The sequence below is a fragment of the Staurois parvus genome, unplaced genomic scaffold (assembly GCF_062004578.1).
Source record: "Staurois parvus isolate SC_StPar_1 unplaced genomic scaffold, SC_StPar_1.0 ptg001462l, whole genome shotgun sequence".
NCBI classification, from domain to species: Eukaryota; Metazoa; Chordata; class Amphibia; order Anura; family Ranidae; genus Staurois; species Staurois parvus.
Window position 1 is genome coordinate 29,151 of NW_028319258.1, and position 27,759 is coordinate 56,909.

The window sequence follows — 27,759 nt, forward strand, 5'->3', positions numbered from 1 at the left end:
TGGATGGACTTTTGTCTTTTGTCAGCCAGACTAACTATGTAACTATATAAACACACATATACAATGTCTTCCTTCCTCTCTTTTTTAGTTGATTTTATCCCCCTGGTGGCGGTTTTCCCATAGGCCAGCAAGACATACCAAGACAAAGCTTCCCTTAGACCCATCATCTGAATGTTTATCTATATATCATTTTTTTTCTCTTCTTCCTTCCTCTGGGATGAGCTATGTTATTTGGTGAGGATTATTTTTATTGTGTTTTTATATATGGAATTTTTGTTTGACAAATGTTTTTGATAATATTTTAGTGATTATCGTACCTATATTTCTGAGATCCTGAGGAAGCGGGTCATCCCACAAAACGCGCCGACCGACATACAAAGATCTCTGGGGATTCCATATCTACAGTCCCTCTACTATTACATCTGGCAGGCAAGTGGTAGAATTGATGTTCAATTTGAGATTTGTTTTTTATGAAACATGTTGTTTTACAGTATTGAAATAAAGAGATCATATTTTCCAGCGTATAGGACGACTTTTTACCCCTTGAAAATCTTCTCTAAAGTCGGGGGTCGTCTTATACGCCGGTATACGGCATACTGACACTTTTTAGGAGGGCGGCGCGGTGCCGCCGCCGCCCCCCCTTCCAACGGAAGGGACACTAAGTACAGGGGTGGGCAGGGGCTGCTGTCTCTTACCTGGCTCCGGTCCCACGACGATCCAGGAAGCGCAGCTGCTCCTTCATTCGGTTCGGCCACTGGATGTTCGCGCGGCTGCTCGGCTCCGCCCCCTCACTGGTGATTGCCCGCCAGAACTGTAGCTCAGGAAAGGCACACAGGCGGCCAATCACCGGCGAGGAGGCGGAGCCAAGCGGCCCTGCGAAAATCGAGTGAAGGAGCGGCCGGTAAGTGTGCCGCCCAGAGGTGCTGCTGCAACCACATATGCTGGCTGCAGCAGCACCATACTAGAACAGGGGTCAGCAAGTGTAATTGGTGTCAGTGGGAGGAATAGTGCCCCATCATTGGTGTCACTGATACCAATGATGGGGCATTATTCCTCCCACTGACACCAACGATGGGGCACTATTCCTCCCACTGACACCAACGATGAAGCACTATTCCTCCCCCCCACTGACACCAACGATGGGGCACTATTCCTCCCCCCCACTGACACCAATGATGGGGCACTATTCCACCCCCCACTGACTCCAATGATGGGGCACTATTCCACCCCCCACTGACACCAATGATGGGGCACTATTCCTCCCACTGACACCAATGATGGGGCACGATTCCTCCCACTGACACCAAATATGGGGCACTATTCCCCCCACTGATACCAATGATGGGGCACTATTCCTCCCACTGATACCAATGATGGGACACTATTCCTCCCACTGACACCAATGATGGGGCACTATTCCTCCCACTGACACCAATGATGGGGCACTATTCCCCCCACTGATACTAATGCAGTTTTGCGGACAGTGGATCAGAGGTGGCAGTGATCAAATATATTATACTGACAGTGCTCTTGAGAAGGGGGAGAGAGGGGGTGGGGTAACAGGATTTTTGAGGACACTGTACTTTTGGGGATACTAGCATAATTCTGACCATGACACTGGTCTGGACAGGCACTATACTAGTAATGGCGGTGATCAGTGATTTATAGTGTGACTATGGTAGTGTGGTAGTGGAGCAGGCAATCAGGGACTGGTTTTAGCTGACACTGGCTGGGAGGGACACTATCTGATGCCATTTGTGACACTAATACAGTGATCTGTGATAATACTATACACTGTCACTGTACTAATGACATTGGCTGGGTGACAGAGGTGATCAAGAGGGCAATCAAGGGGTTAAATGTGTGCCTAAAAAGTGTATGTGTTGCTTATTTTACTCACAGACTGGTTGGCCTTTCTCCCTGATCTCAGCTCAAAACGGTAAGTGAAATCAGAGAGCAGAACCAGCCAGATCTTGCTGTGTGTTTGCTGACACATCAATCTCTGTGCTGTGGTTTGCCAGAGCCATCAACAGGTTCAAAACTAAAATTTTGGCTGCGAGCCTGCTGACAAAATCATGCCACCACAGCATAAGCAACAGGGTAACCCCCATAAAACAGGAAGTTCCCCTGTGACATACCTATTAACTTGTTGCCGACCGCAGATAGCCGAATGACGGCTGCACTGTGGCCGGCCAGTTCTGAGTGGACGTCATATGACGTCCCCCCAGAATGCGCTCTCCTGCGCGCCCCAGGGGGCGCGCACCCAGCGATCTCCGTGATCGCTGTGTCCTACGGACACAGCTGATCACGTGATGTGGTAAAAGGCCAATCACAGCGGTCTTTTACCACCTGATCAGCGGTGTCCAATGACACGCTGATCAGAGGGAAATGCAAGTGCCGGTTCTCGGCTGCACTTTCCTCACGCTGTCAGATCGTGAGGAAAGTACTGCCGAGAACTGGCAGTTGTCAGAGCGGGGATCGGCACCGATCATCAGGGCACTGATGATCAGTGCCCTGATGATCGGTGCCCAGCAGTGCCACCCGCAAGTTCCGCCCACCTGTGCCCTGCAGTGCGCCCACTAGCTCCGCCCACCTGTGCCCAGCAGTGCACCCACCTGTGCCCAGCAGTGCACCCACCTGTGCCCAGCAGTGCACCCACCTGTGCCACTCTGCAATTTCACACACCTGTGCCCAGAAGTGCCACCTACTTGTGCCCAGCAGTGCCACCCACCTGTGCCCACCCACCAGTGCCACCCACCTGTGCCCACCCACCAGTGCTGCCCACCAGTGCCACCCACCAGTGCAGCCCAGCAGTGCTGCCAGTCAGTGCCACCAGTCAGTGCCCAGCGGTTGTGCCAGTCAGTGCCGCCAGTCAGTGCCCAGCAGTGATGCCAGTCAGTACCATCTATCAGTACCCATCATCAGTGTCACCTATCAGTGCCGCCTATCAGTGCTGCATATTAGTGCCGCCTATCCGTGACACCTCATTAGTGCTGTCTATCAGTGCCGCCTATCCATGCCACCTCATTAGTACTGCCAATCAGTGCCCTTTAGGGCTGCCTATCAGTGCCCATCAGTGCCGCCTATCAGTGCCCATCAGTGCTGCCTCATCAACGCACATCAGCGAAGGAGAAAAATTACCTGTTTGAAAAATTTTATAATAGAAACAAAGAAACTTTGTTTCTTTGTTTCCGCGCTTTACAATATAAAGGGGGACAATACAGCAATGATACAGTTCAATACAAGAGGGTTAGGAGGGCCTGATCCTGGGAGCTTACAATCTAGGAGGGAGGGGCTGGTGGTTCAAAAGGTAGTAACTGTGGGGGATAAACTGATAGGGGGAATAGAAGATTCTGTTATTAGCTGAAGGGAGGATAGGCTTCCCTGAAGAGATCGGTTTTCAGAGATCACCTAAAAGTGGGCAGAGTAGGCGATAGTCGGATAGATTGGGGTAGAGAGTTCTAGAGGATGGGGGAAGCTCTGGAGAAGTCCTGGAGATGAGCATGGGAGGAGGAGACAAGGGAGCTAGAGAGCAGGAGGTCATGCAAGGAGCGGAGAGGACGGTTTGGGTGATATTTGGAGACAAGATTGGTGATGTAATTTGGGCAGAGTTGTAAATGGCTTTATATGCTGTTAATCTTGATGGAGAAGTCGGGGGAGGGGGCACGGGCTGGAGGGAATATTGTGAGCTCATTTTTAGAAAGATTGAGTTTGAGGAAGTGGAGCGACATCCAAGCCGATATGTCACTTAGTAGGTTAGTAATGCGAGAGGAGACTGAAGGGGTGAGGTGAGGGGTAGAAAGAAAGATTTGTGTGTAATCAGCAGAGAGATGGTACTTAAAGCCATGGGAGTTTATTAAGTGACCAAGGGAGGAGGTGTATATGGAGAAGAGTAGGGGTCCAAGGACAGAACCTTGAGGGACTCCTACAGAAAGAGGGAGTGGAGAGGAGGAGACAGAGTTATAGGTAACGCTGAAGGAGCGCTGCGATAGGTAGGAGGAAACCATGAGAGAGCAGAGTCTTGGAGGCCAAGAGAGTGGAGTTTTTTGAGGAGGAGTGGATGGTCAACCGTATCAAAAGCCGCAGAAAGGTCAAGTAGTAAAAGTACGGAGTAGTGACCATTGGTTGGGATGAGTATGGAGTAGTGGCCGTTGGTTGGGATGAGTACGAAGTAGTGGCCATTGGTTTTAGCAGTTAGTAGATCATTAATGAGTTTTAGTAGGGCAGTTTCAGTGGAGTGGAGTGAGCGCAAGCCAGACTGGAAAGGGTCAAGAAGGTTGTTGTTGGTGAGGTGGGAGCTCAGGCGATTGTAGACTAAGCGCTCTAGGAGTTTAGAGGTAAATGGCAGCAGGGAGATGGGTCTTCAGTTGTTCAGGTTGGTGGGGTCCAGGGAGGGCTTTTTAAGTATGGGAGTGATGTGCACATGCTTTAGAGGGGAGGGGAAGGCACCAGTAGAGAGGGAAAGATTGAAGATGTGAGCGAGGGTGCATAGGATGGAAGAGGGTGACCGTAGTAGTTGTGAGGAGACAGGATCCAGGGGGCAGGTAGTGAGACGGGCTTCTGAGAAAACCTTAGTGACCTCTTCAGTAGTAGCAAGGTCAAAAGAGGAAAGTGTTGAGGGAGGTTTAGTATAAGGTATGCTAAGTGGGATGGATGTCTGTGTAGCGGAGATGCCCCTACGAATTGCATCAATATTGTTTTTGAAATGATTTTCAATCTCGTAAGCAGTGAGTGAGGTGCTGGGTGAAGGTGGAGGTGGAGAAAGTAGAGAGTTAAACGTAGAGAAGAGAGGACGAGGACTGGATGACAAGGTATTGATGAGAGTGACAAAGTAGGCTTGTTTGGCAGCATGGAGGGAGGAATTGTGTGTTAAGAAAGCAGATTTATATAGGGTGAAAGCTTGGAGAGATTTGGTTTTATGCCACATTCACTCCAGTGTGTGACTATGTCGCTTAATATTTCTGGTGTCGTCAGTCTGCCACGGTTGTAACGGTCAGGGCCTGATGCTTCGTGTTGTTAGAGGAGCAAGTGAGTCTAATGTGGATGACAGTGAATTGTTGTAGACAGCAGTGGCCAAGTCAGGGCAGGACAGGGAAGAGATTCTGTCATAGAGGCAGTCAGCTGCAGAGTGGAAAAGAGAAGGGTTCAAGTTATGAAGGTTTCTGCGGTTAATTGTTTGCTGCTTGGAGGGATAAGTATTTGAAGACAAGGAGACTGTAAATAATAGATTAGAACAGAAAAAACAATAGAATAGAATATAACTGTCTTCTGAAATTCGAATTTTGAATAGAATAAATTTGAATTCGAATAGACCAGATTAGAATAGAAAAAAATAATAATATAAAAGAATAGAATAGCACAGATTAGAAAATAAAAAAGAATAGACTAGACAATAAAAAATACAAAAGATTAGAAAAGCATAGAATAGAAAAACAAATAAAATACAATATAAAATAATAGATTAGAACAGAATATAAAAAAGAATAGACTAGAAAAAACAATAGCATAGAAAAAAATAGAATATAACTGTCTTCCGAAATTCAAATCTCAAATAAAATATAAAAAAATAGAATATAACCGGCTTGCAAAATTCAAATTTTTAATAGAATAAATTTTTATTCAAATAGATTAGAAAATAATAGAATAGAAAATGAACGAATATAATAGAATAAACAATAGAATAAAATAAGAATATAACTGCCTTCTGAAATTTGAATTTTGAATAGAATAAATTGGAATAGAATAGATTAAAATACAGTAGAATAGAAAATAATAAAATAGAAAAAAATAGAATGGAAATAATAAAGAATAGAATAGAAAAAAACAATAGTAAAGTATATAACTGTCTTCCAAAATTCGAATAGAATACATTTTGAATTTGAATAGAATAGAAACTTGAGGTGATTGTAGCCGTATTAGTGCATTTGTGACAGAAACAATTGAGTACTGACGTGATACTTTTTTTATTTGCACTAACATACAATTTTGAGGACAAGCTTTCGGGGTATGTTCCCTTCTTCAAGGTACTGCCTGGACCTTGAAGAAGGGGACATACCCCCGAAAGCTTGTCCTCAAAATTGTATGTTAGTGCAAATAAAAAAAAGTATCACGTCAGTACTCAATTGTTTCAATAGAATAGAAAAGAATAGAACAAACATTACAGTAGGATAAAATAGAATATAACCGTCTTCCGAAATTCTAATTTTGAATAGAATAAAAATTTGAATTCAAATAGAATAGAAATATATGGTACTATGTGAATGCAGCAAAGGGTTTGATACCTAAATTCTGGCATAGTGTAGAGGTTCCGAGAGAAAAGGATTGGGTAGAGAGAGTAAATCAGATTAGTAAAATGGAGAAATTATACTATATCCAAGAAGGTAAGATGGAGATATATAATAGGAGATGGGAGAAATGGGAAGATTTTGTACATTAAACGAATATATATGAAGCAGTAAGAAATGAGAAGAGAAGTTTCTTGATTTTATAGGGAAGGAGACAAGAAAAAAAATGCAGAGTGGGGGGGGTGGAGGGATGTGGTAGGGTGTAGGGGTAGAGGTATGGGATATAAATAGGGGGAAATAGAAGGTGATAGGATTAAGAATGTTATATATGATATGAGAATGTTGATGAAATGTATTGTTATTTTCTTTTTTCCTATCCCTTTTATTATATATGTACTTATAAATATGAAAAATCAATAAATATTTGAATTAAAAAAAAAAATAAAAAGGATTATTATTCTTGCTCTGAAGTTCCCGGTGATACCTCACATGTGTGGTGTGATCACCATTTACATATGCATGCAGGACCTAAATAAAATAAAAAACAAAAACAAAAACAAAAAACAAATAGAATAGAAAAAGCAATATAACCGTCTTCCAAAATTCAAATTTCGAATACAATAAATTTGAATAGATTAAAAAAGAATAGAAAAGGATAAAAAAATAAGAAAATAGAATAAGAGATTAGATAAAACAGTAGAATAGAATAAAATAGAATATAACTGTCTGCTGAAATTTGAATTTTGAATAGAATAAATTCAAATAGAAATTAAAAAATATAAATCAAAAAACAACAGATAGTTGTTCTTCCGAAATTCAAATTTCAAATCGAATAAATTCAAATTTGAATTAATAAAATAAAAAAAACATTAGAATAGAATGAAATAGAATGTAACCGTCAAAATTCGAATTTCAAATGAATTAGAATTTGAATTCGATCTAAAAATAAATAAAATAATCCTTTTTATTTTACTAATGGAACAGATCTGTTTGGATATATTTTATCACTATTATGGAGTTCAACTTTAAATGTTCTAATGTGCATTGTTATTTCCCTTATTAGTATCAGTAACATTTCTGCATGTCCAATGCCATGAATGGAATATATAAAGGTATTTTGGAGAGAGCTCTACAAGACCTTGAAGAAACCTCATTAGAGGCATTCAAGAGAAAACTTAAAGAGACCGAGGTGGAAGGATTTAAAAAAATTACTTCGAAGAATATTGAAAAAAAGACTGCAGAAGAATTGGTGGATGTTATATGTCGCCATTACACTGTTGATAATGCATGTAGCATAATTGTGAAACTCCTGAAAGAAATAAATGAAAACCAAGGAAGTCTGGACCTTCAAGATGAAATTACGAGAGGTAAGGAATAGTACTGTTACTTTATAAGAGAGTGGAAAACACCCCTTCACCCTCCTTCAACCCAGATTTTTTTTCTATATTGTCCCAGGATAGGTCCTCCTAATCTTTTAATAATCATATCTGAGTTAACAGGAAAGAAGAAGAGAGTTGGATTTTATTTGTGCTAATACCTTTCTTCATAATAAGTCAGATGCATATTTATATGTAAAAACTTTCATATTAACTATTAACTACAAAATTTCATATTAAAAATTAGCGGGGATGGAACTCTCCCCCCAAAAAATAATCTAAAATACAAACCTTATATGTATAATGCAGGACCCCTCTTGAGGCCCCCCCCCCATATAGTATTACATGGACCATAAGAATCTGTACATATGTGTATCAGGAAGGTGGTGCAGAAACTGATGCGTTTCGCACTCTGGCTTCTTCAGGGGTTCAAGAGGTGCAATCAATATGACTTTTAAAAGCAAAAAAGAAAAATAATATCTCTAGCTTATCACACATAGTACAAAGCATACATACACTATATTGGCAAAAGTATTGGGCTGCCGGCCTCCCAGTCTTAGTCCATAGAGTTCAATATTGAGTTGGCCCCGCCCTTTGCACCTATAACAGCTTCAACTCTTCTGGGAAGGCCATCCACAAGGTTTAGGAGGGTGTCTATGGGAAGGTTGGAACATTCTTCCAGAAGCACATTTGTCAGGTCAGGCACTGATATCGGGGGAGGAGGCCTGGCTCGCAGTCTCCGCTCGAATTCATCCCAAAGGTGTTCGATGGGGTTGAGGTCAGGACTCTGTGCAGGCCAGTCACGTTCCTCCACCCCAAACTGGCTCCTCTATGTCTTTATGGACCTTGCCTTGAGCACTGGTGAGCAGTCATGTTGGACCAGGAAGGGGCCATCCCCAAACTCTTCCCACAAAGTTGGGAGCAAGAAATTGTCCAAAATGTCTTGGTATGCTGACGCCTTAAGAGTTCCCTTCACTGGAACTAGGGGGCCAAGCCCAACCCCTGAAAAACACCCCCACACCATAATCCCCCCTCCACCAAACTTTACACTTGGCACAATGCAGTCAGGCAAGTACTGTTCTCCTGACAGCTGCCAAACCCAAACACATCCATCAGATTGCCAGACAGAGAAGCGTGATTGGTCACTCCAGAGAACACATCTCCACTGCTCTAGAGTCCAGTGGCCGCGTGCTTTACACCACGGCATCCAAGGCTTTGCATTGCACTTGGTGATGGAAGGCTTGGATGCAGCTGCTCGGCCATGGAAACCCATTCCATGAAGCTCTCTACGCACTGTTGTTGTGCTCATCTGAAGGCCACACCAAGTTTGGAGGTCTTTAGCTACTGACTCTGCAGACAGTTGGCGACTTCTGCGCACTGTGCGCTTCAGCATGTGCTGACCCCGCCCTGTCATGTGACGTGGCCTACCACTTGGTGGCTGAGTGGCTGTTGTTCCCAGTTGCTTCCACTTTGTTATAATACCACTAACAGTTGAGCGTGGAATATTTAGTAGCCAGGAAATGTCACGGATGGACTTATTGCACAGGTGACCACCTATCACGGGACCACGCTTGGAGTCACTGAGCTCCTGAGAGCGACCCATTCTTTCACCAATGTTTGTAGAAGCAGTCTGCATGCCTAGGGGCTTGATTGTATACACCTGTGGCCATGAAGGGGATTGGAACACCTGAATCACATGATTTGGAGGGCGGGGACAATACTTTTAGCAATATAGTGTATATGTAATACCAACAAAGGATTCAACTTACAATTGTGGATCCCACTGGGTACACCCAGGGAAGGGAGGACTCAGTTGAATCCAGCAGACTAGTCTTACAAGGCTTGGCAATAAGCATGGAGTGTAGTAGATGAAAATACCACATTAAGGAATGGTGTCTAATTAATCTGGTCCGGAGACACTAGGAGCACTGCATAGAGGAGGTGACATTGTTCCCCAATAGGCACAAAAACCAAGCAAAATCTATGAGGGAATGTAAAATGTTACAGCTATAAAAGACTGCTGGTATCAAAATGATCTATGTATACATATGAGGGACGTCAAAGTTAATAAAGTGTCAAAACAAAGTATAAGCTACCTGTAAAGAGTCGAGAGCTTACAGATTCAGTCAGGAACCTTTAATGTCCCAACAGACACATGAATTTTAGCAGACTGAGCCTACATGTGAAAAATCACACCAGTCATGTGTTAAACACATATATAGCCAGCCAGTCCACAAAAATCAAACCATAGCAAGTACCAGAAACAAATGCCCGATAAAGCAAACATACCTATTTCTTGTGGTCATGAACACCATCCTGATCACCACAGGTAAGATGTCAGACTCCCATGTGTTCTGATGCGGTGTTAAATAGCGGGCAAAATGAGTCAACCCCAACTCCCGGACATCCATGGTCTCCTGGGCATCCTGCCCCGTTCCACCACGAATCAACTTTGTATATCTGCATGATATCCAATAGATATAGTGCCCCATCCTGTGCTGTAAATTTACATTACACCTTGATATACTGAAACCGATAACACAATGCTGATATACAACCCCCACACACCTGTTGTGTAAGGTAAACACATAATGAAATATTGACAAGGCTATTGTATACAGTATGTCCCCGGGTGGCCTGGGCCAACCAAAATCCACCTCTACCAATTAAACTGACCTGACATCATACCATAGCTGGATTTTTATGGCCACAGCAGGCAATTTATTAAATACAAAGCCAAATAACATCCATGTAAACCATAAATATAAGCAAAGTATGTAACCTAATAATTGTGATCAAAGTCTTTAAAGGTCATCTTATACCAAACCAACTAATAATCTTCACAGGACCATCTGCCACAGAGAAAGGGCTGTCTTAATGCACACAGGGGCCTCAGGTGCATGGATAATCATACATTGCATTATACTTGCCAACTGTCCCGGATTTGCTGGGACAGTCACACTTTTTACTAAGCTGTCCTGGGATGGCTGATTGAAAGTACTAATAAATATATTTTAACTCTATCAACTATTTATACTTTAATTCTTGAGAGTAGGTGTGTAAATTGGGGAAGGCTGGTAGGGGCCCCCAGTGCATTACTTTGCCTAGGGGCCCATGATGCTGCTAAGATGGCTCTGCACAATGATACCATACCATACCTGAGAAGGCAAGCTAATCTCAGTTGAATCTTTAAGTGTTTCTACAGCCTAAACATTTTTTACTTCAATGCATTCCTTTTATTAGGGTAAAAATGTTTATGTAAAAGTATCACCCCCTTATACTGTACTTACCTGAGTCCTCACTTATTCCAGCACTGTGCCCATCTGTGGTTGCTTTCTCCTCTCACATCCCAGTTTTACAGGCTTTGCTGAGGCTGTAAGACTGGGATGGCTTTGGCTCCCACCACTGTCAGTCAAATCCCGTAACATGGGAGCCGAACTGCGCTGTGTGTGTCTATGGACACAGGAGGCATGCCTTCAGATTGAGCCCATAGGTGTGCCCCCATAGCAATAGAAAAAAAACCTGAGAGTTTACACTCTAACTCTGAATGCTTTCCTACAAAGATCCTGCCCCCCCCTCCCCAAATCTGCTTCTTCCAATCCCTTCCTTCCTGTCATTATCCATCCTCCCCTTCCTCTGAAAATTTATAATTCACAGGGACCAAAAGGTACAGAGCCACACTGATTGCATGTAATCTGAACAGGTATTCAAAACATGCACTTGCCATGCAAGGTTTATCCAGTGCTCTTTATAAACAGCCTTCCAAAAGTCCACATACCCTCCCAGCAACTGTAATACAGTTGTCACAGCCTGCAGTACCTCTGGCTACCTCTAGAAGGAGGCTTTACCCAGATCTAGCTGGCTGGCCACACATGAGCAGATACAAATCTTTTAAACCGAGTTTCTTGTCTTCCCCCCAGCCCGGACACCACCCCCCATTGACTTCTCCGTCACATCCAACAACGCTATCATCAAACCCGCCCTGCAGGCCAGAGTACTTGGTGTCATTCTGGACTCCAACCTATCCTTCCAGCCCCAAGTCCAATCTTTAACAAACTCGTGCAGACTCCACCTCCGCAACATGCAGACTCCACCTCCGCAACATGCAGACTCCACCTCCGCAACATCGCCAAAATCCGCACGTTCCTAACCCCAGAAACCACTAAACAGCTCATCCACTCCCTCATCGTATCACGACTCGACTACTGCAACTCCCTCCTCACTGGCCTGCCTCGCCGCTGGCTATCCCCGCTTCAGTCCATCCTGAATACGGCTGCCAGACTCATTCACCTTTCCAACCGCTCTGTATCCGCCACCCCCCTCTGCCAATCCCTCCACTGGCCTCCACTCAGTGTCCTCCACCCCCCTCTGCCAATCCCTCCACTGGCCTCCACTCAGTGTCCTCCACCCCCCTCTGCCAATCCCTCCACTGGCCTCCACTCAGTGTCCTCCACCCCCCTCTACCAATCCCTCCACTGGCTTCCGATTGCACAACGGATCAAATTCAAAATCCTAACTCTGACGTACAAAGCCGTCCACCATACTGCCCCGAACTACATCACTGACCTAATCCAAGTACCGCCCAGCACGCACACTCCGCTCCTCACAAGACCTCCTTCTCTCTAGTTCCCTGGTCTCCTCCTCCCATGCCCGCCTCCAGGACTTCTCCAGGGTGTCACCCATCCTCTGGAACTCCCTGCCCCAACCCATCAGATTATCACCTACTCTCCTCTCCTTTAGGCGCACCCTGAAAACCCATCTCTTCAGGGAAACCTACCCCACCCCCTGCTAACTTGCCGACCTCCTCCACTCTTCCTACCACTCCATCCCCCACAGCTTTCTCCTCCTGTGCCACCATCCCCTCCCTCCTAGATTGTAAGCTCGAAAGAGCAGGGCCCTCGATCCCCTCATGTTTTGCATTGTATTGGTATTGTTCTGTCACATGTTCTGTCCCCCTCTGTAATGTACAGCGCTGAGCGAACTATTGGCGCTTTATAAATACTGTATAATAATAATAATAATATGCAATTTGGTCCACTTTAAGGGCTGGGGAGCAATCTAGCAACTAGCACACACTTTTGGCATTCCTCAAGCTACCATATATATATATATATTGTAATTGAAATATATTTTGAAATATATTGAATACGGCCAAAATTGTAGTATTTCAAATATATGTCAATATATTTGGGAAGAATAATTTTAAAATATATTTCAAATATATTTTTCTTCCATGTGGAAAGAGCTGTAGTTTTGAAGTTGCTTTGATCCAGTTTTTAAGCCATTACAATTTGGTCCTTGTCAAAGTTGCTCAAATCCTTACACTTGCCCATTTATTTCTACTTTCAACGCATCAACTTCAGGGGCAACATGTTAATTTGCTGCCTATTACAGTATATCCCACCTGCTTTCAGCTGCCGTTCGGTGGCTTTTGGCTGTTCGGTGAATATATAAAAATGAATTGGTAAATATAATCCATCTTTCTGTCCTTTTTTCCTAATGCAGCTGGAGCAACAATCAATACAACGGAGAATCCAGGAAATAGAAGTACATATTACATAGGTAATTGAAGGTTGTCGCGGTGTCACATAAACAATACGATTGTTTAGCTAACTGAGCACCAGCTTGTATTCATTACCTGGCTATTGTTCAATTCCCAACACCATGATAGTTTATTGACACTCGGTCATGCAATATTTCACGCAAATGAAAGTATAACATACAACTTTTTTTTTTGTTTTTTTGTTTTGGACAGCATTGAGAGGGATTAGAACATCAGTAAGGTTTTTTTTTTTTAATTGCTGTCTGTGCCATGATAATGAGATTCACCCTCTCTATTTGTCCAGGTTACCATTATCACCAAAAATTTAAAATAAAATAAAATAAAAAAATTTGAGCTGCACTCAGAACAGGAACAGAGGGTACATTTTCCAATGGGGAGACTAGTTCTGGTCCCCAAGGGATTCTCTCATTTTGCAGGGATTTCCTTTCACTTCCTGTTTTGGCCATGGGACAGGAAGTGAAGGGAGATCTCCTCAATAGGACACAGGTAGCACAAATAACCTGACAGGCATCAGTATCTATCACAGTAAAAAAAAAGTTTTGCCTCTAGTTCTGCTTTCATTTTATATAATTTTCTGAGACAGTGAATTTTTTTGGTGGTATTTCATAACCAGTGTTTTTTTTTTCTATTTTTACTATATAGGGAAAACATTAAAAAAAACCTATATCCCCTTATTTTATATTATAAGACATCAAAGTAAAATGCCAGGAAAGTCCAACCCTCAAAATTTACCACATTTGACCATTTTATCTACAATGATACAATGACATGGTAGTAAGATGGTTAAAGTTTAGGTCAGTTAGTGCAAAAAAAAGTGAAAACATATGCATTATATGTCACCAATACACACACATTTACCATGTTTTATTGTTGTAAAAAATTTGAGCCTTGGTTCACAGAAAATCGCACCCCGTTCATGCGGACCACTGCAGGTGTGTATGTTAACAGCAATGCAAAATCGGTTCACAAAATGCGGTGTGACGTGCAGAATCGGATTGCTGGTGTGGACAAAAGAACGGTCCTGCATTTTTTTGGTGCGGATGCGGTGCGATTTGAGCCATATAACATGTACGACTCCAATCGCACCGCACACAAATCACATCTGATCTGCAGGGAATGCGATGCGGTTACTGTGCGAATCACATGCGATATACCGCACTGCATCAGTGTGAACCCGGGCAGAAGGTAATGAAATACTTGTTGATCTAATGCAAATAAAGTATTCTCCCAACTCCCTGTAGTGAGCTTTGCCTATGCTGCATCAAAAACCCAAACAGTGTGTCAAGGATAGGGATGCCAGGGGTCCAGGGATGAGGGAGGCTGGCTGACATATAAGCTATCACCATACATCACAAATCCTTTGAGATCAACCAACACACTGGCAGGAGGTCTCAAGATCCCTATATTTCCTAGGCCAGACAAGAGTAACAGCTGTACAACAGCATGCACTCTCTAATATCCCATTGTTACCACCAGATGTTAAGGACGCAAGCCCGAAGCGACTAGACAACTGAGAGGAGGACTAGATTTTGTGTAGGGGAAATGATGGCAGAACTTGCTTTGCATAGGTAAAACCGGACCCCGCATTCACTATATCTGGTCTCCCCGGACCCCGCATTCACTATATCCGCTCTCCCCGGATCCCGCATTCACTATATCCGCTCTCCCCGGATCCCGCATTCACTATATCCGCTCTCCCCGGATCCCGCATTCACTATATCCGCTCTCCCCGGATCCCGCATTCACTATATCCGCTCTCCCTGGACCCCGCATTCACAATATCCGCTCTCCCCAGACCCCGCATTCACTATACCCGCTCTCCCCAGACCCCGCATTCACTATATCCGCTCTCCCCAGACCCCGCATTCACTATATCCGCTTTCCCCAGACCCTGCATTCACTATATCCGCTCTCCCAGGACCCTGCATTCACTATATCCGCTCTCCCCGGACCCCGCATTCACTATATCCGCTCTCCCCGGACCCCGCATTCACTATATCCGTTCTCCCAGACCCCACATTCACTATATCCGGTCTCCCCGGACCCCGCATTCACTATATCTGCTCTCCCCAGACCCTGCATTCACTATATCCGCTCTCCCCGGACCCCGCATTCACTATATCCGCTCTCCCCGGACCCCGCATTCACTATATCCGTTCTCCCAGACCCCACATTCACTATATCCGGTCTCCCCGGACCCCGCATTCACTATATCCACTCTCCCCGGACCCTGCATTCACTATATCTGCTCTCCCCAGACCCTGCATTCACTATATCCGCTCTCCCTGGACCCCGCATTCACTATATCTGCTCTCCCTGGACCCTGCATTCACTATATCTGCTCTCCCTGGACCCTGCATTCACTATATCCCCTCTCCCCAGACCCCGCATTCACTATATCCGCTCTCCCCGGACCCCGCATTCACTATATCCGCTCTCCCCGGACCCTGCATTCATTATATCCGCTCTCCCCAGACCCCGCATTCACTATATCCGCTCTCCCCAGACCCCGCATTCACTATATCCGCTCTCCCCGGACCCCACATTCACTATATCCGTTCTCCCGGACCCCGCATTCACTATATCCGCTCTCCCCGGGCTCTGCATTCACTATATCCGCTCTCCCCGGACCCCGCATTCACTATATCCGCTCTCCCCGGACCCTGCATTCATTATATCCGCTCTCCCCAGACCCCGCATTCACTATATCCGCTCTCCCCAGACCCCGCATTCACTATATCCGCTCTCCCCGGACCCCACATTCACTATATCCGTTCTCCCGGACCCCGCATTCACTATATCCGCTCTCCCCGGGCTCTGCATTCACTATATTCGCTCTCCCCGGACCCCGCATTCACTATATCTGGTCTCCTCGGACCCCGCATTCACTATATCCGTTCTCCCGGACCCCGCATTCACTATACCCGCTCTCCCCGGACCCCGCATTCACTATATCCGCTCTCCCCGGACCCCGCATTCACTATATCCACTCCCCCCGGACCCCGCATTCACTATATCCACTCCCCCCGGACCCTGCATTCACTATATCCTCTCTCCCTGGACCCTGCATTCACTATATCCACTCCCCCCGGACCCTGCATTCACTATATCCGCTCTCCCCGTACCCCGCATGCACTATATCCGCTCTCCCTGGACCCTGCATTCACTATATCTGGTCTCCCCGGACCCCGCATTCCCTATATCTGGTCTCCCTGGACCCTGCATTCACTATATCCGCTCTCCCCGGACCCCGCATTCACTATATCCACTCCCCCCGGACCCTGCATTCACTAGATAGGGTCTCTATAGAGGGATCAAGACCTCCTGAGTCCACTCAAGTGTGAATAGGTGTGTGACCACACCCACCTAATCACCACCACAGTGCTTCACTGCAGGTATTCTGGGAATTTAAAATTTCACACCTTGTATATATATTTTTGTTTTCTGAAGGTATAACTTATTACAAATAGTAAATATAAATTGCAGCACTAAATGGAAAAACATCAAACTAAAAGTTTGCTCAAAAAAGTTTGTGCAGTATGTCAATTCATATGTGGTACCAACCGAGTACTAACACAGCTGTAGATAATCCATAAAAGCTAGTGAAAGGGGAATGACAGGAATGCGCACTCACCGACCACACATAGGGAATGCGCATTAAAACCCCACAAGAAATGGATAGTGGTAAAAACCAGACAGAATTTCTAATCCTTCTCCACTCCATCCAAAATTAAATAAAACATTTTTGGCTTGACATATGCTTTCAGCCCCCATTCACACCTAGGTATTTTGAAACTCCAAGCTCAAATCCCTAAAATGTTCTACAGCCAAAATCTCATGCTTTTAAGTTGTCACTGTTCATATTTGAGCATTCAGTTGCCTGTAGCTCAACACCTGAAGCTCAAAAAGTGAATATTTTAAAGCAAAATGAGGCTTTTTTGGCCCCATTGACCTCAATGGAAGTGCACACACAAAAAAAACACCCAAAAATGTGAGTTACATCTAAGCCCAGGTTCACACTGATGTAGTGCGGAGTTTGCAGCGTTTTCTGATGAAAACCGCATCAGAATCGCACCCCGTTCATGCGAACCCCTGCGGGTGTGTATGTTAAGTTAACAACAGCCCAAAATCTGTCCGCAAAATGTGCAGAATCGGATCGCATAGGTGTGAATACCCGTGCGATCTGATTCTAGTGCAGACCAAAAAAAGGGTCCTGCACCTTTTTGGTGCGGATACGGTGCAAATAGAGCCATACAAAATGTATGACTCTGATCACACCGCATACAAATCGCATTTGATTTGCACAGAAATGCGGTGCGGTTCCTGTGCGAATCACATGCGATATACCGCACAGCATATGTTGGAACCCGGGATAAGACTTGATAAGTCACAGAACAAAACATGCAGAAAAATGTATGTTACCATCATAGGGAAACTGTTGCTAACCCCTTTAGACTGACTCTGGAAGCCAAAGAATAAATATCACTGTGTTTTATAACAAAATGACAATAGAAAAAATTAATTACACAAACAATTGTATTTTCTTTGTCTTCAGAATCAACCCCATTGAGAGACAGAACAAATCACGTACTGCATAACCGTTCTCGACGCTATGATCACTTGGGACACCAAAATGGACACCCAGCTAGACAAATGCAGGGAACTGCAAAAAAATCTCTAAAAATGGGGAGCCATATAATGCCAAGAGGAAAACCTCTGCCTGACATGTCACTAAAGCAACTGACCAAGTGCAATATTACCCATATGAAGGAGGAGCACCAGGGCAAACCATATAGATATGCCCTTCTTTTGTTCAAACATTTTGTGCCATTTGAGAAATGTAAGAAATGGGCAGCACAAAAGGTAAATTTTGAAGGCTATGGAGGTCACAGGGCTATTCCAGAAAACCTGCTGGTTGCTATAATGAACAACGTCAGAAATGAATTTGGAGAATTGAAACCGAAGGACAAAACAGAAATAAGAAATAAATTGAATTGCCTCCTGAAAACTCCCCCTAAGACTGGATGGCCACGACAGTTTTGATCGTTTTTTAGATGTCAGAACACATTTTTACATTGTGTTAAGTTTTTACAATTACTGAATGCATTCCAGTTAGAAAATGTTTTATTTTTGGTTTCTAATAGTGATGGGCTGAACGACTGTGGCTTTGCTCTCACCTCTGCAAAACTAGAAATATGCATTAAAGGGAGAAGGATAGGTGCAGCGCTTTGAATCAGAGTGCAAAAAGAATGCTCTAAAGGTATATATGTATATATATATATATAAATATAGGTACAATAATAAACAGTGCGCTAATCAATAGAAGTGTTTAAAGCACACACACAGTCCACATCCCAAATCAATGGTTGTAGGAAGGGTGAAGAGAATCCTAGGAGCGAATAGAGTGCGCACTCACCAGAAGTGCGTATAAAATACGCATGTAGAGAGATATACTCTTCAGAATGTCTCTGGCATCCAGGCTCTGGTCAGATCGCACTCCACACCATCCTCTTTGGCACCGCGAAGAGCAGTAACCCGGATTCACCAAATGGTAAGGGCGTCAAAGATACTCCTTAGTCCAAAAAAGACACTGTGGGAGATGGTGCTCTCAGGGAGAGCCCATAAAATGTTGGCCACATATAGTGGCTAGATGTCCATGAGCTGTAGCCCCCTTTGAAAACGTGCATCGCAGCCCTGCGCCCTTTGAAAATGTGCATTGCACGAAACGCGTCAGAGGGGCTACAGCTCATGGACATCTAGCCACTATATGTGGCCAACATTTTATGGGCTCTCCCTGAGAGCACCATCTCCCACAGTGTCTTTTTTGGACTAAGGAGTATCTTTGACGCCCTTACCATTTGGTGAATTCGGGTTACTGCTCTTCGCGGTGCCAAAGAGGATGGTGTGGAGTGCGATCTGACCAGAGCCTGGATGCCAGAGACATTCTGAAGAGTATATCTCTCTACATGCGTATTTTATACGCACTTCTGGTGAGTGCGCACTCTATTCGCTCCTAGGATTCTCTTCACCCTTCCTACAACCATTGATTTGGGATGTGGACTGTGTGTGTGCTTTAAACACTTCTATTGATTAGCGCACTGTTTATTATTGTACCTATATTTATATATATATATATATATACATATATACCTTTAGAGCATTCTTTTTGCACTCTGATTCAAAGCGCTGCACCTATCCTTCTCCCTTTATTGATTACTGAAAGGTTTTTTGGTTACCTTTGTTTGGTGTTTCAGCTGCTTACATTAACCTACTTGTAGCGCTCGCTATACCTTTGTTACACCCTAGAAATATGCATTAATGTGTTCTGTGCTGAAACTTTTACGTGGAGCAAATCTTTATTCAGCTCTAGTTCTGTAAACGAGGTAAAGACTTCTCAGTAGTGATGGGCTGAACACCTCCCTGTTCTGTTTGCGCTCGAACATTCAAACTTACCGAAAGTTGGACCGTGAACTTCGAACAGGGACATTTTACTGAGCAGTATCTTGGCGCCTCTGAGTATGCGGTGAGATCCTACTCAGTTACTAAAATCCGGCATGAGTTCCATGATGAAGTAATGTGGTATTTTAGTAGTGAGACATTCATATACATTTCAGCTGTCAGTGGGACACCTGAATGTAAAAATATTTGTCGTAATTGTCCGATAATTAAAAAAAAAAAACGTGCGGGGTTCCCCCCTATCTAAAACAAACCCTGTGGGTCTGGTATTGGTATTGAGACCCCCCCTTCACCAAAATTAAAAAAAAAAGGCTTGGGGGTCCATACCAGACCCTTATCCAAGCATGCAGCCTGGCAGGTCAAGGAAGGGGGGGGACAAGCGAGCACCCCCCTCTGAACCATACCAGGTTACATGCACTCAAGATGGGGGGGTGCTTTGGGGCAGGGGGGCTTTTCCCCACAACCCTGGCCCATGGTTGTTGAGGTCTGCAGGCAGGGGGCTTATCGGAATCTGGAAGCCTCCTTTAACAAGAGGGCCCCCAGATCCCAGCCCCACCCCCTATGTGAATGAGTATGCGGTGCATGGGTTCTGCTAATCATGCACAAAAAAAAGTGTAGTGTAAAACAAGACCGGAGACAGTCTTTGACAAGTCCTTTATTAACCACTTGCCCTCCTGAGGATTTACCCCCCTTAACCACTTCCTGTCCGGACACTTTTACCCCCTTCCTGTCCAGGGCAATTTTTAGCTTTCAGCGCTATCACACTTTGAATGACAATTGCGCGGTCATACTGTACCCATATGAATTTTTTACCATTTTTTTGAGACAGATAAAGCTTTATTTTGGTGGTATTTATTCACCGCTGGGATTTTTATTTTTTTTACTATGTAAATGAAAAAGTTCAAAAATTTTGAAAAAAAGTGTTTTTTTAAATAAAATTTTGCAAATAAATAATATTTCATCATAAATCTTAGCCAAAATTTATTCCGTTATTTTTTTTAGTAAAAAAAAAATCCAAATTAGTTTATAACCAAAAATTATAATTTTTAAACCTTTTTTTTTACATTTTGTTTTATTTTTTTTATATTATTATTTTTTATTTTATTTTATTTTTTTACATACTGTCACCCTAGCAGTACACTGCCACCATGGTGACACTGTACTACTTGTGGAGGGTGATGAAGATTTTTTTTTTTTTTTTTTACACTGATTGCTTTTACACCCATATAGGATGTAAAAGCAATCATTTCTCTTTCTCTCTGTCTGCATTCCTGCAGTCATTGTGAATTACTGAGTGAGCTGTGATTGGTCACAGCTTGTCACATGGTACAAGGCTGTTGTGAATAGCCTTGTACCATGTGACCTCTGTGATCATTCACAGATTTCACACGTAGTAAGCAATGATGTCACAAGTGACATCTTGCTTACTACTTTGCATGTGATCACTGATTGGCGAATCAGTGATCACATGATCGGGACCTCGTACAGAGGTCCCGTCTGACGATCGGTGTTTCACTGTGTCCGGAGGACACAGCGGGCACCGGATCGCGGTGGTGCGCGCTCCCAGGGAGCGCGCACAGCTAGAAAAGGCGGGTGCCGTTTATGGACGGCAACCCGACCCTGGACTGCCACCGCCCTGCCGTTTATAAACAGCAGGCGGACGGCAAGAGGTTAATGACCACGCCTCTTTTTGCTACTCGGCGCTGCACTAATTCCACTGATAATTGCGCGGTCATGCAGTGCTGCACCCAAACGAAATTTACGTCCTTTTTTTCACACAAATAGAGCTTTCTTTTGATGGTATTTTATCACCTGTGCGCTTTTTATTTTTTGCGCTATAAACAAAAAAATACCGAAAATTTTGAAGAAAAACAATATTTTTTACTTTCGGCTATAAAAAATATATAGTAAACTCAAAGTTAGTTACATGTTTTTGGTAAAAAAAAATCCCAACAAGTGTATATTGATTGCTTTGTGTGAAAGTTATAGCGTCTACAAACTATGGTGTAGATAATGGAATTTATGCCATTTTTTTTACTATACAGCGCTGAACTAGTTTAACTGACAGTTTTAATTGTGCGGTCATGCAATATGGTACATAAATGAAATTTATGTCCTTTTTTCACACAAATAGAGCTTTCTTTTGGTGGTATTTGATCACCTGTGCGCTTTTTTTTTGGCGCTATAAACAAACAAATTTTGAGAAAAAACATTTTTTTAAAAAAAACAGTATTTTCTCATTTCTGTCATAAAAAATATCCCAAAAAACTAAAACTTCGTCATAAATGTAGGCCAAAATGTATTCTGTTACATGTTTTTGGTTAAAAAACTTGCATTAAGTGTATATTGATTGCTTTGTGTGAAAGTTATAGCGTCTACAAACTATGGTATAGATACTGCAATTTACACAGCTTTTACTTTCTGACTGCTCATCACATTTCTTGAGGTGCTAAAATACCAGGATAGTACAAACACCCTCAAATGACCCGTTTTCAGAAAGTAGACACCCTAAGCTATCTGCTGAGAGGCATATTGAATCCATGGAAGATTTATTTTTTTTCCACAGGTTTCTGGAAAATGACAAACTGAAGGTGCTTATTGGATTTTGGGGTCCTGTACTTGGCTAGACTGCCAAAATGTCTCTTACATGTGGTACCCCCATACTCAGGAGAAGTAGCAGAATGTATTTTGGGGAGTAATTCCACATATACCCATGGCTTGTGTGAGCCTTAAATAATTTAAGTGATAATTTTGTGTAAAAAAAAAAATTTTTGTTTGTCATTTTCCAAAAACTTGTGGTAAAAAAACAAATTCTTCTGTTGATTCAAAATGCCTCTTAGCAAATAGTTTGGGGTGTCTACTTTCCAAAAAGGGGTCATTTTCGGGGGTGGGGGCATTTTATGCCCAGCATTAGAAGTTTATGCCACATGTCATTCACTCTTCTAACCACCTGAAGATCAAGCCGTTTCTGACACTTTTTGTTCACATGAAAAAAATCAGTATTTTTTGCTAGGAAATTAATGTAAACCCCCAAACATTATATATTTTTTTAAAGCAAACACCCTAGTGAATAAAATGGTGGGTACTGAAATTTTTTATGTCACATAATATTCGCGCAGCGATTTTTCAAATGCATTTTTTTTTAAAATAAATACACTTTTATTACTTTTAATGCACATAAACACAAAATATTGGCCAATTATTTGGTAAAATATAAAGGTGATGGTATGCCGAGTAAATCGATACCAAACATGACATGCTTTAAAACTGCGCATGCCCCGTGCAATGGCGACAATCTGCATATGTTTTTAATATCCATAGGCAACGTTTTAAAAGCCTTTACAAGCTACTATTTTATATTTACAGAGGAGGTCTAGTGTTAGAATTACTGCCCTTGATCTGACGCTCACGGCGATACCTCACATGCATGCTGCAACCGCTATATTCTTTTTTGAGAAATCTGGGGTCTATCAGACTCTAGATATCTCCTCTGCCCTTACATTATCTAATTAAACCAAAATCGGTGTGATCAGATGCTTTCCCAATTTACAAATGGCGCTGTTTATATCCTGTGAAACTGAAGTGATGAAATGCTCGTAGCTTCCAATTTATTGGGCTATAGAGATGATTGGCACCATTCTGGTCTCCATTTAGCTCTATGGTCAGCTGGCAGAAACACCGGCTGCATTCTCAGGTTCCCCCTATGGCTCGGGACTGCCCGAGAAGGCCGTGGAAGGCAGTGAGGGAGGGGGGCATCATCTCCAGCTGCTTTTAAAAGCAGTCCTGCAGCTAATTAGCCACTAGGATTGTTTTTTCATGAAAGCCCATTTCCGGCTGAAAAAAACAGTAACAGGATGATGCCTGCAGCTATAGGCATCATCCTGGTATAACCATTCAAAGTCCAGTGATGTACCAGTACCTCGGTTTACAATTTAATTAGTTCTGCAGGACATTTCATATAGCGAACAATTCATAAACCAAAGCACTGTTTCCCAAAAGAATGCATTGAAAACCAATTAATCCATTCCGAAAGTCAGAAAAACAGTAAACGCTACTAAAATACTGTGACGGGAGTGACTTTTGGGGGTGGGGGGACCGCTTGGTCAGCTCATGTCGCCCTCATTATGTTTAACCCACCCTGTGCCTGTTAAGGAATACAGGGTGTAAATGTGAATGTCCCAATATTGTTTATAGTGTGTGTTCCTTTGTTCTCGGCCATATGGCTGTCCATTGTTTGTTTGCCATGTGCTACCCCCATTGTGCTGTGTCTTCCTGTCCAGCCAACTATTATGGGATGCATGTGTCCCTGTATTGTCCCTGCCATGTGGTTGCCTATTGTTCTATGCCATTTGCTTCATCCCATTGTTCTGTGTCTTGGTTGGATGGGGAGGGGTGATGAGGTGTTTCCTGCAGCCTCCCACTGATGGGGCGGGCTGATGATGTATTCCCTGTTCCTGGTTGTGTTTCCCCGCCCTCTGTATATATCCTGTGTTAAAATAAATGAAGTTGGCTTCCTGTTTTAAGAAGAGCTGGGTGCTGTCTATTTCCTGAGGGATTTCAAGGGTGTGGTCAGTGGATGGTGTTCGGACGGGGGAAGCTGCGGTATAATGGAATATACCCAAGAGTGGTTGGGTTCCGGTTCCGTTACATTGGTGGCAAGCGGTGGGATTGTGCTTCCAATCTGTAAACACATCCAAACCACCACCGGGATTCAAGAGCAGGAAAAGACGTCAGTCACCCCAGTGGAGCTATGGACCTGGCATCAGAGTTCCCAGGGCTGCTGCAGATCGTCCTTGCAACATACCCCAGGACTGCGTCTACGGATCAGTACCTGGAGCTCAGGCAGCGGATTTGGGAGGTGCTTTGAAGAGGGGCCATCCAGGCTGCTGGTATGGACAAAGGCAAGTGCTATCCAACCCCAGGGGAATGGGCCAGGGACCATCGGAAGTCACGGATGCCATTCCTGGGAGAGCAACCCCAGGAGCAATGGGTGGCTGAGTTGGACAGGCTGGTCCAGCAGGAGATAGAACTGGACAATAGATATCGGGCTCTGCAGTGGTACGCAGAGCAGGAATATTTAGGGGTGTCAACAGAGTGCTATCCGGAGGGACTTGACTTTGGTGGGCCTGGATTGCTGTGGGAGAGCCTTACAGATCTTTTTGTGTTTGGTGATAGAGGAGAACCTACTCTGGAGGAGTTGCGGGAAGGCAGAGAGGCTATGTTCAGTCTCAGAGGGGTCCCAGAGCTTGAGCCAGATCTGCAATATCTGCTGATGAAAGAACTGCATCTGGAAAGGGCATACAGGCAGCTGCTAGGACATGTTCGGCAGCATGCCCAAGAATCAGCAGTGGAAATTTCAGAGACTGGGGATCTGATAGACTTCTCAGCTGAGGAAGAACCAGCAGTAGACCTGGCAACAGGGCCAAACAGTACTGAACTCTGCCCAGCACTGGTAACGTCTCCTGAGTTCCACAAACAGGAAATGGTGAGCCCCGATCCACAAACACCAGTTCCAGAGGCTGGGGATTTGATTGACTTTTTTTTCTGAGGAGGAACCAGCCGGGGAGCCGCCAGCTGAAGCGCTGACAACCGGACAGAGGGTCCAGAACCTCTGCCCCACACCTGTGGTAGTTTCAGAGGCCCAGGGTGAAAAGGGAGAGGAGGTTGTTGTCCTCTCTCTCCCACAGTCAGCCAGAGTGGAGGAAACTGTTTTCCCTCCCAAGCCAGGATCTGTGCACCAGGGGGACAGTGACAGCGGAATTCCATCCCAGCAGCAGATCCACAGTCTGGAAGGGGAGGAAGCCAGCCTCCCTCCCCTACGGTTAGCCGGAGCAGATGTGGGGTCCCCAGCAGAAGTGCTGGCAACAGGGCAGAGCGCCGCGTGCCTCTGCCTAGCAACTACAGCCACCACCTGGATACCTCGGGGACCGCATAATGGAGCCGGCCCAGCCACCCTGTCTTCTCCCCAGTGGCTGAGAGGACTTCAGGGAGAAGGACCAGTCTGTACTTCTCCCCAGCAGCGGGTATATTCGACGGGAGAGGCAGAGGTTGGCTGGGTGAGTAACGCTTGGTGTGGGACAATTTGCATGGGGTACTGTGCGGGTGCTGGCATTGAGAGACTGGAGGTTCAGAGTAATTTCAGAGTACATCTACTCCTGCATTACTCTGCTGCTGAAAGGGGAGATATGTGACGGGAGTGACTTTTGGGGGAGGGGGGACCGCTGGGTCAGCTCATGTCCCCCTCATTATATTTAACCCACCCTGTGCCTGTTAAGGGGTACAGGGTGTAAATGTGAATGTCCCAGTATTGTGTATAGTGTGTGTTCCTTTGTTCTCCTCCACATGGCTGTCCATTGTTTGTTTTTCCATGTGCTACCCCCCATTGTGCTGTGTCTTCCTGTCCAGCCAACTATTATGGGATGCATGTGTCCCTGTATTGTCCCTGCCATGTGGTTGCCTATTGTTCTATGCCATTTGCTTCATCCCATTGTTCTGTGTCTTGGTTGGATGGGGAGGGGTGATGAGGTGTTTCCTGCAGCCTCCCACTGATGGGGCGGGCTGATGATGTGTTTCCTGTCCCTGGTTGTGTTTCCCCGCCCTCTGTATATATCCTGTGTTTTGTGTTAAAATAAACAAAGTTGGCTTCCTGTTTTAAGAAGAGCTGGGTGCTGTCTATTTCCTGAGGGATTTCAAGGGTGTGGTCCGTGGATGGTGTTCGGACAGGGGAAGCTGTGGTATAACGGAATATACCCAAATGCGGTCGGGTACCGGTTCCGTTACAAATACCACATGAGTTATTTTATTAACTCATGTGGTATTTTAGTAGTGACAAACATGTGTTAATGTTTCAGCTGTCAGCGGAGTTCCCCACTGACAGCTGAAAGTAAAAGAATTGCTGGCAATTAAAAAAAAAATTCACTCAGCTGTCAGGTGCCAGTTTTTAAATGTAATTACCGTTTTGTTTTTGGTTTTTTTTCACTATGCAGTACTTCAGAAATTCAGCAGTCACTTTCCCTCCAGCTAAAAGAGAAAAAGTTTATTTTAGTTTATTTCCCCAAGTTAAAAGAAACAATGTTTCCTTTCAGTTTCTTAAAAGATACAAAGTATCCTTTAGCTCTGGGGAAACTGACAGCTAATGTTGTGAGCTTTAGTGATGAAAAAAAAAAAGACGGCAATTGCATTTAAAAATCAGCACTGACATAAACTTCGTATTATGAAAAAAATTAATAAAAAATTTGTAAACCGAGTCATTATTTTCAATGGATTTTCATTCGTAAACCGAAAATTACGTTAACAGAGGCATTCATAAACCGAGGTATTACTGTATATGTTATGTTCTTCTTTTTTTGTATGTAGCCTGTGGACTGAATGAAAAAAAGAGAAGAAATCTCTGCCAGAAAAAGTGTGTGGTATGCCCACCATTAGAATATACCGCCCTGCATCCGCCTGTAGCTGGCCAGCTAAGACCAGTCCTAGGTTGTTAATATGGTTCACATATATGTGTATACCAAACCTGCCAATAACCTCAGTACAGTGTATATGTGTATATGTTAAAGCCAAAAGCAGAATCATTGCTGTAATTTATGTCTTTGATTGTTATATGACATTTATATATTCATTGTGTTAGCAGAAGCAGAAAAGGAAAATATGCCTTTAAGAGTTAGTATATAGGTGAGCCAATCACAGCCAGCCTCACACTGTACAGAGCCTTAACCAATCCCAGCCAGTTTCACATTTATGCCTGTGTAAAACTCCCTGTTAGATTGTTCTAGAGACACATGCTCACCAGACAGAGTAGGAAACAGGCAAAGTTCCAATCAGAGAAGCTCCATGGAGGCAGAGAAGGCCAAATAGGTATTTAATGCACTTGTGTGTTCCTCTGTTGTTTAACAGTGCAGGTAGATCTGTGTCTAAAAACTGTTGTGTGTGTTTACTTGTAGTTCCACCGAATCAAGTCACTGTAGAGTAATCATAATCGAACCTATCGAATTTACGAATTTAACGAATTAATCTAACAACATAAGCTAACGAATCTAATGAACCTATCGAGATAAGCTATTGAATCAACCCAATGTAATGC

The 27,759-nt window shown here is 43.9% G+C and overlaps 2 protein-coding genes across 2 annotated transcripts in view; both read left to right on the forward strand.

Annotated features, from left to right (window-relative positions):
• The first annotated feature begins 7,356 nt into the window (after positions 1-7,356).
• LOC149435829 (uncharacterized) lies at positions 7,357-18,433 on the forward strand. Its single transcript, XM_089662372.1, has 3 exons — positions 7,357-7,651; positions 13,166-13,222; positions 17,779-18,433. The coding sequence occupies exons 1-3, from the start codon at positions 7,366-7,368 to the stop codon at positions 18,264-18,266; spliced, it is 831 nt and encodes a 276-aa protein (XP_089518498.1). The 5' UTR covers positions 7,357-7,365; the 3' UTR covers positions 18,267-18,433.
• Positions 18,434-25,964: 7,531 nt separating this feature from the next.
• The window catches only part of LOC149435830 (guanylate-binding protein 1-like), a 113,725-nt gene continuing 111,930 nt past the window's right edge, over positions 25,965-27,759 (forward strand). The window contains exon 1 of the mRNA XM_089662379.1: positions 25,965-27,533. The gene's annotated coding sequence lies outside the window, so the exon portion shown is untranslated. The remainder of the gene's footprint in view (positions 27,534-27,759) is intronic.

Bases quoted from the DNA above. Each gene is read 5' to 3' on its own strand.
- LOC149435829 (XM_089662372.1), top strand. From the start codon at position 7,366: ATGTCCAATGCCATGAATGGAATATATAAAGGTATTTTGGAGAGAGCT. The intron at 7,652-13,165 runs GTAAGGAATAGT...TTCCTAATGCAG, and splicing joins TCAAGATGAAATTACGAGAG to CTGGAGCAACAATCAATACA. The intron at 13,223-17,778 runs GTAATTGAAGGT...CTTTGTCTTCAG, and splicing joins TAGAAGTACATATTACATAG to AATCAACCCCATTGAGAGAC.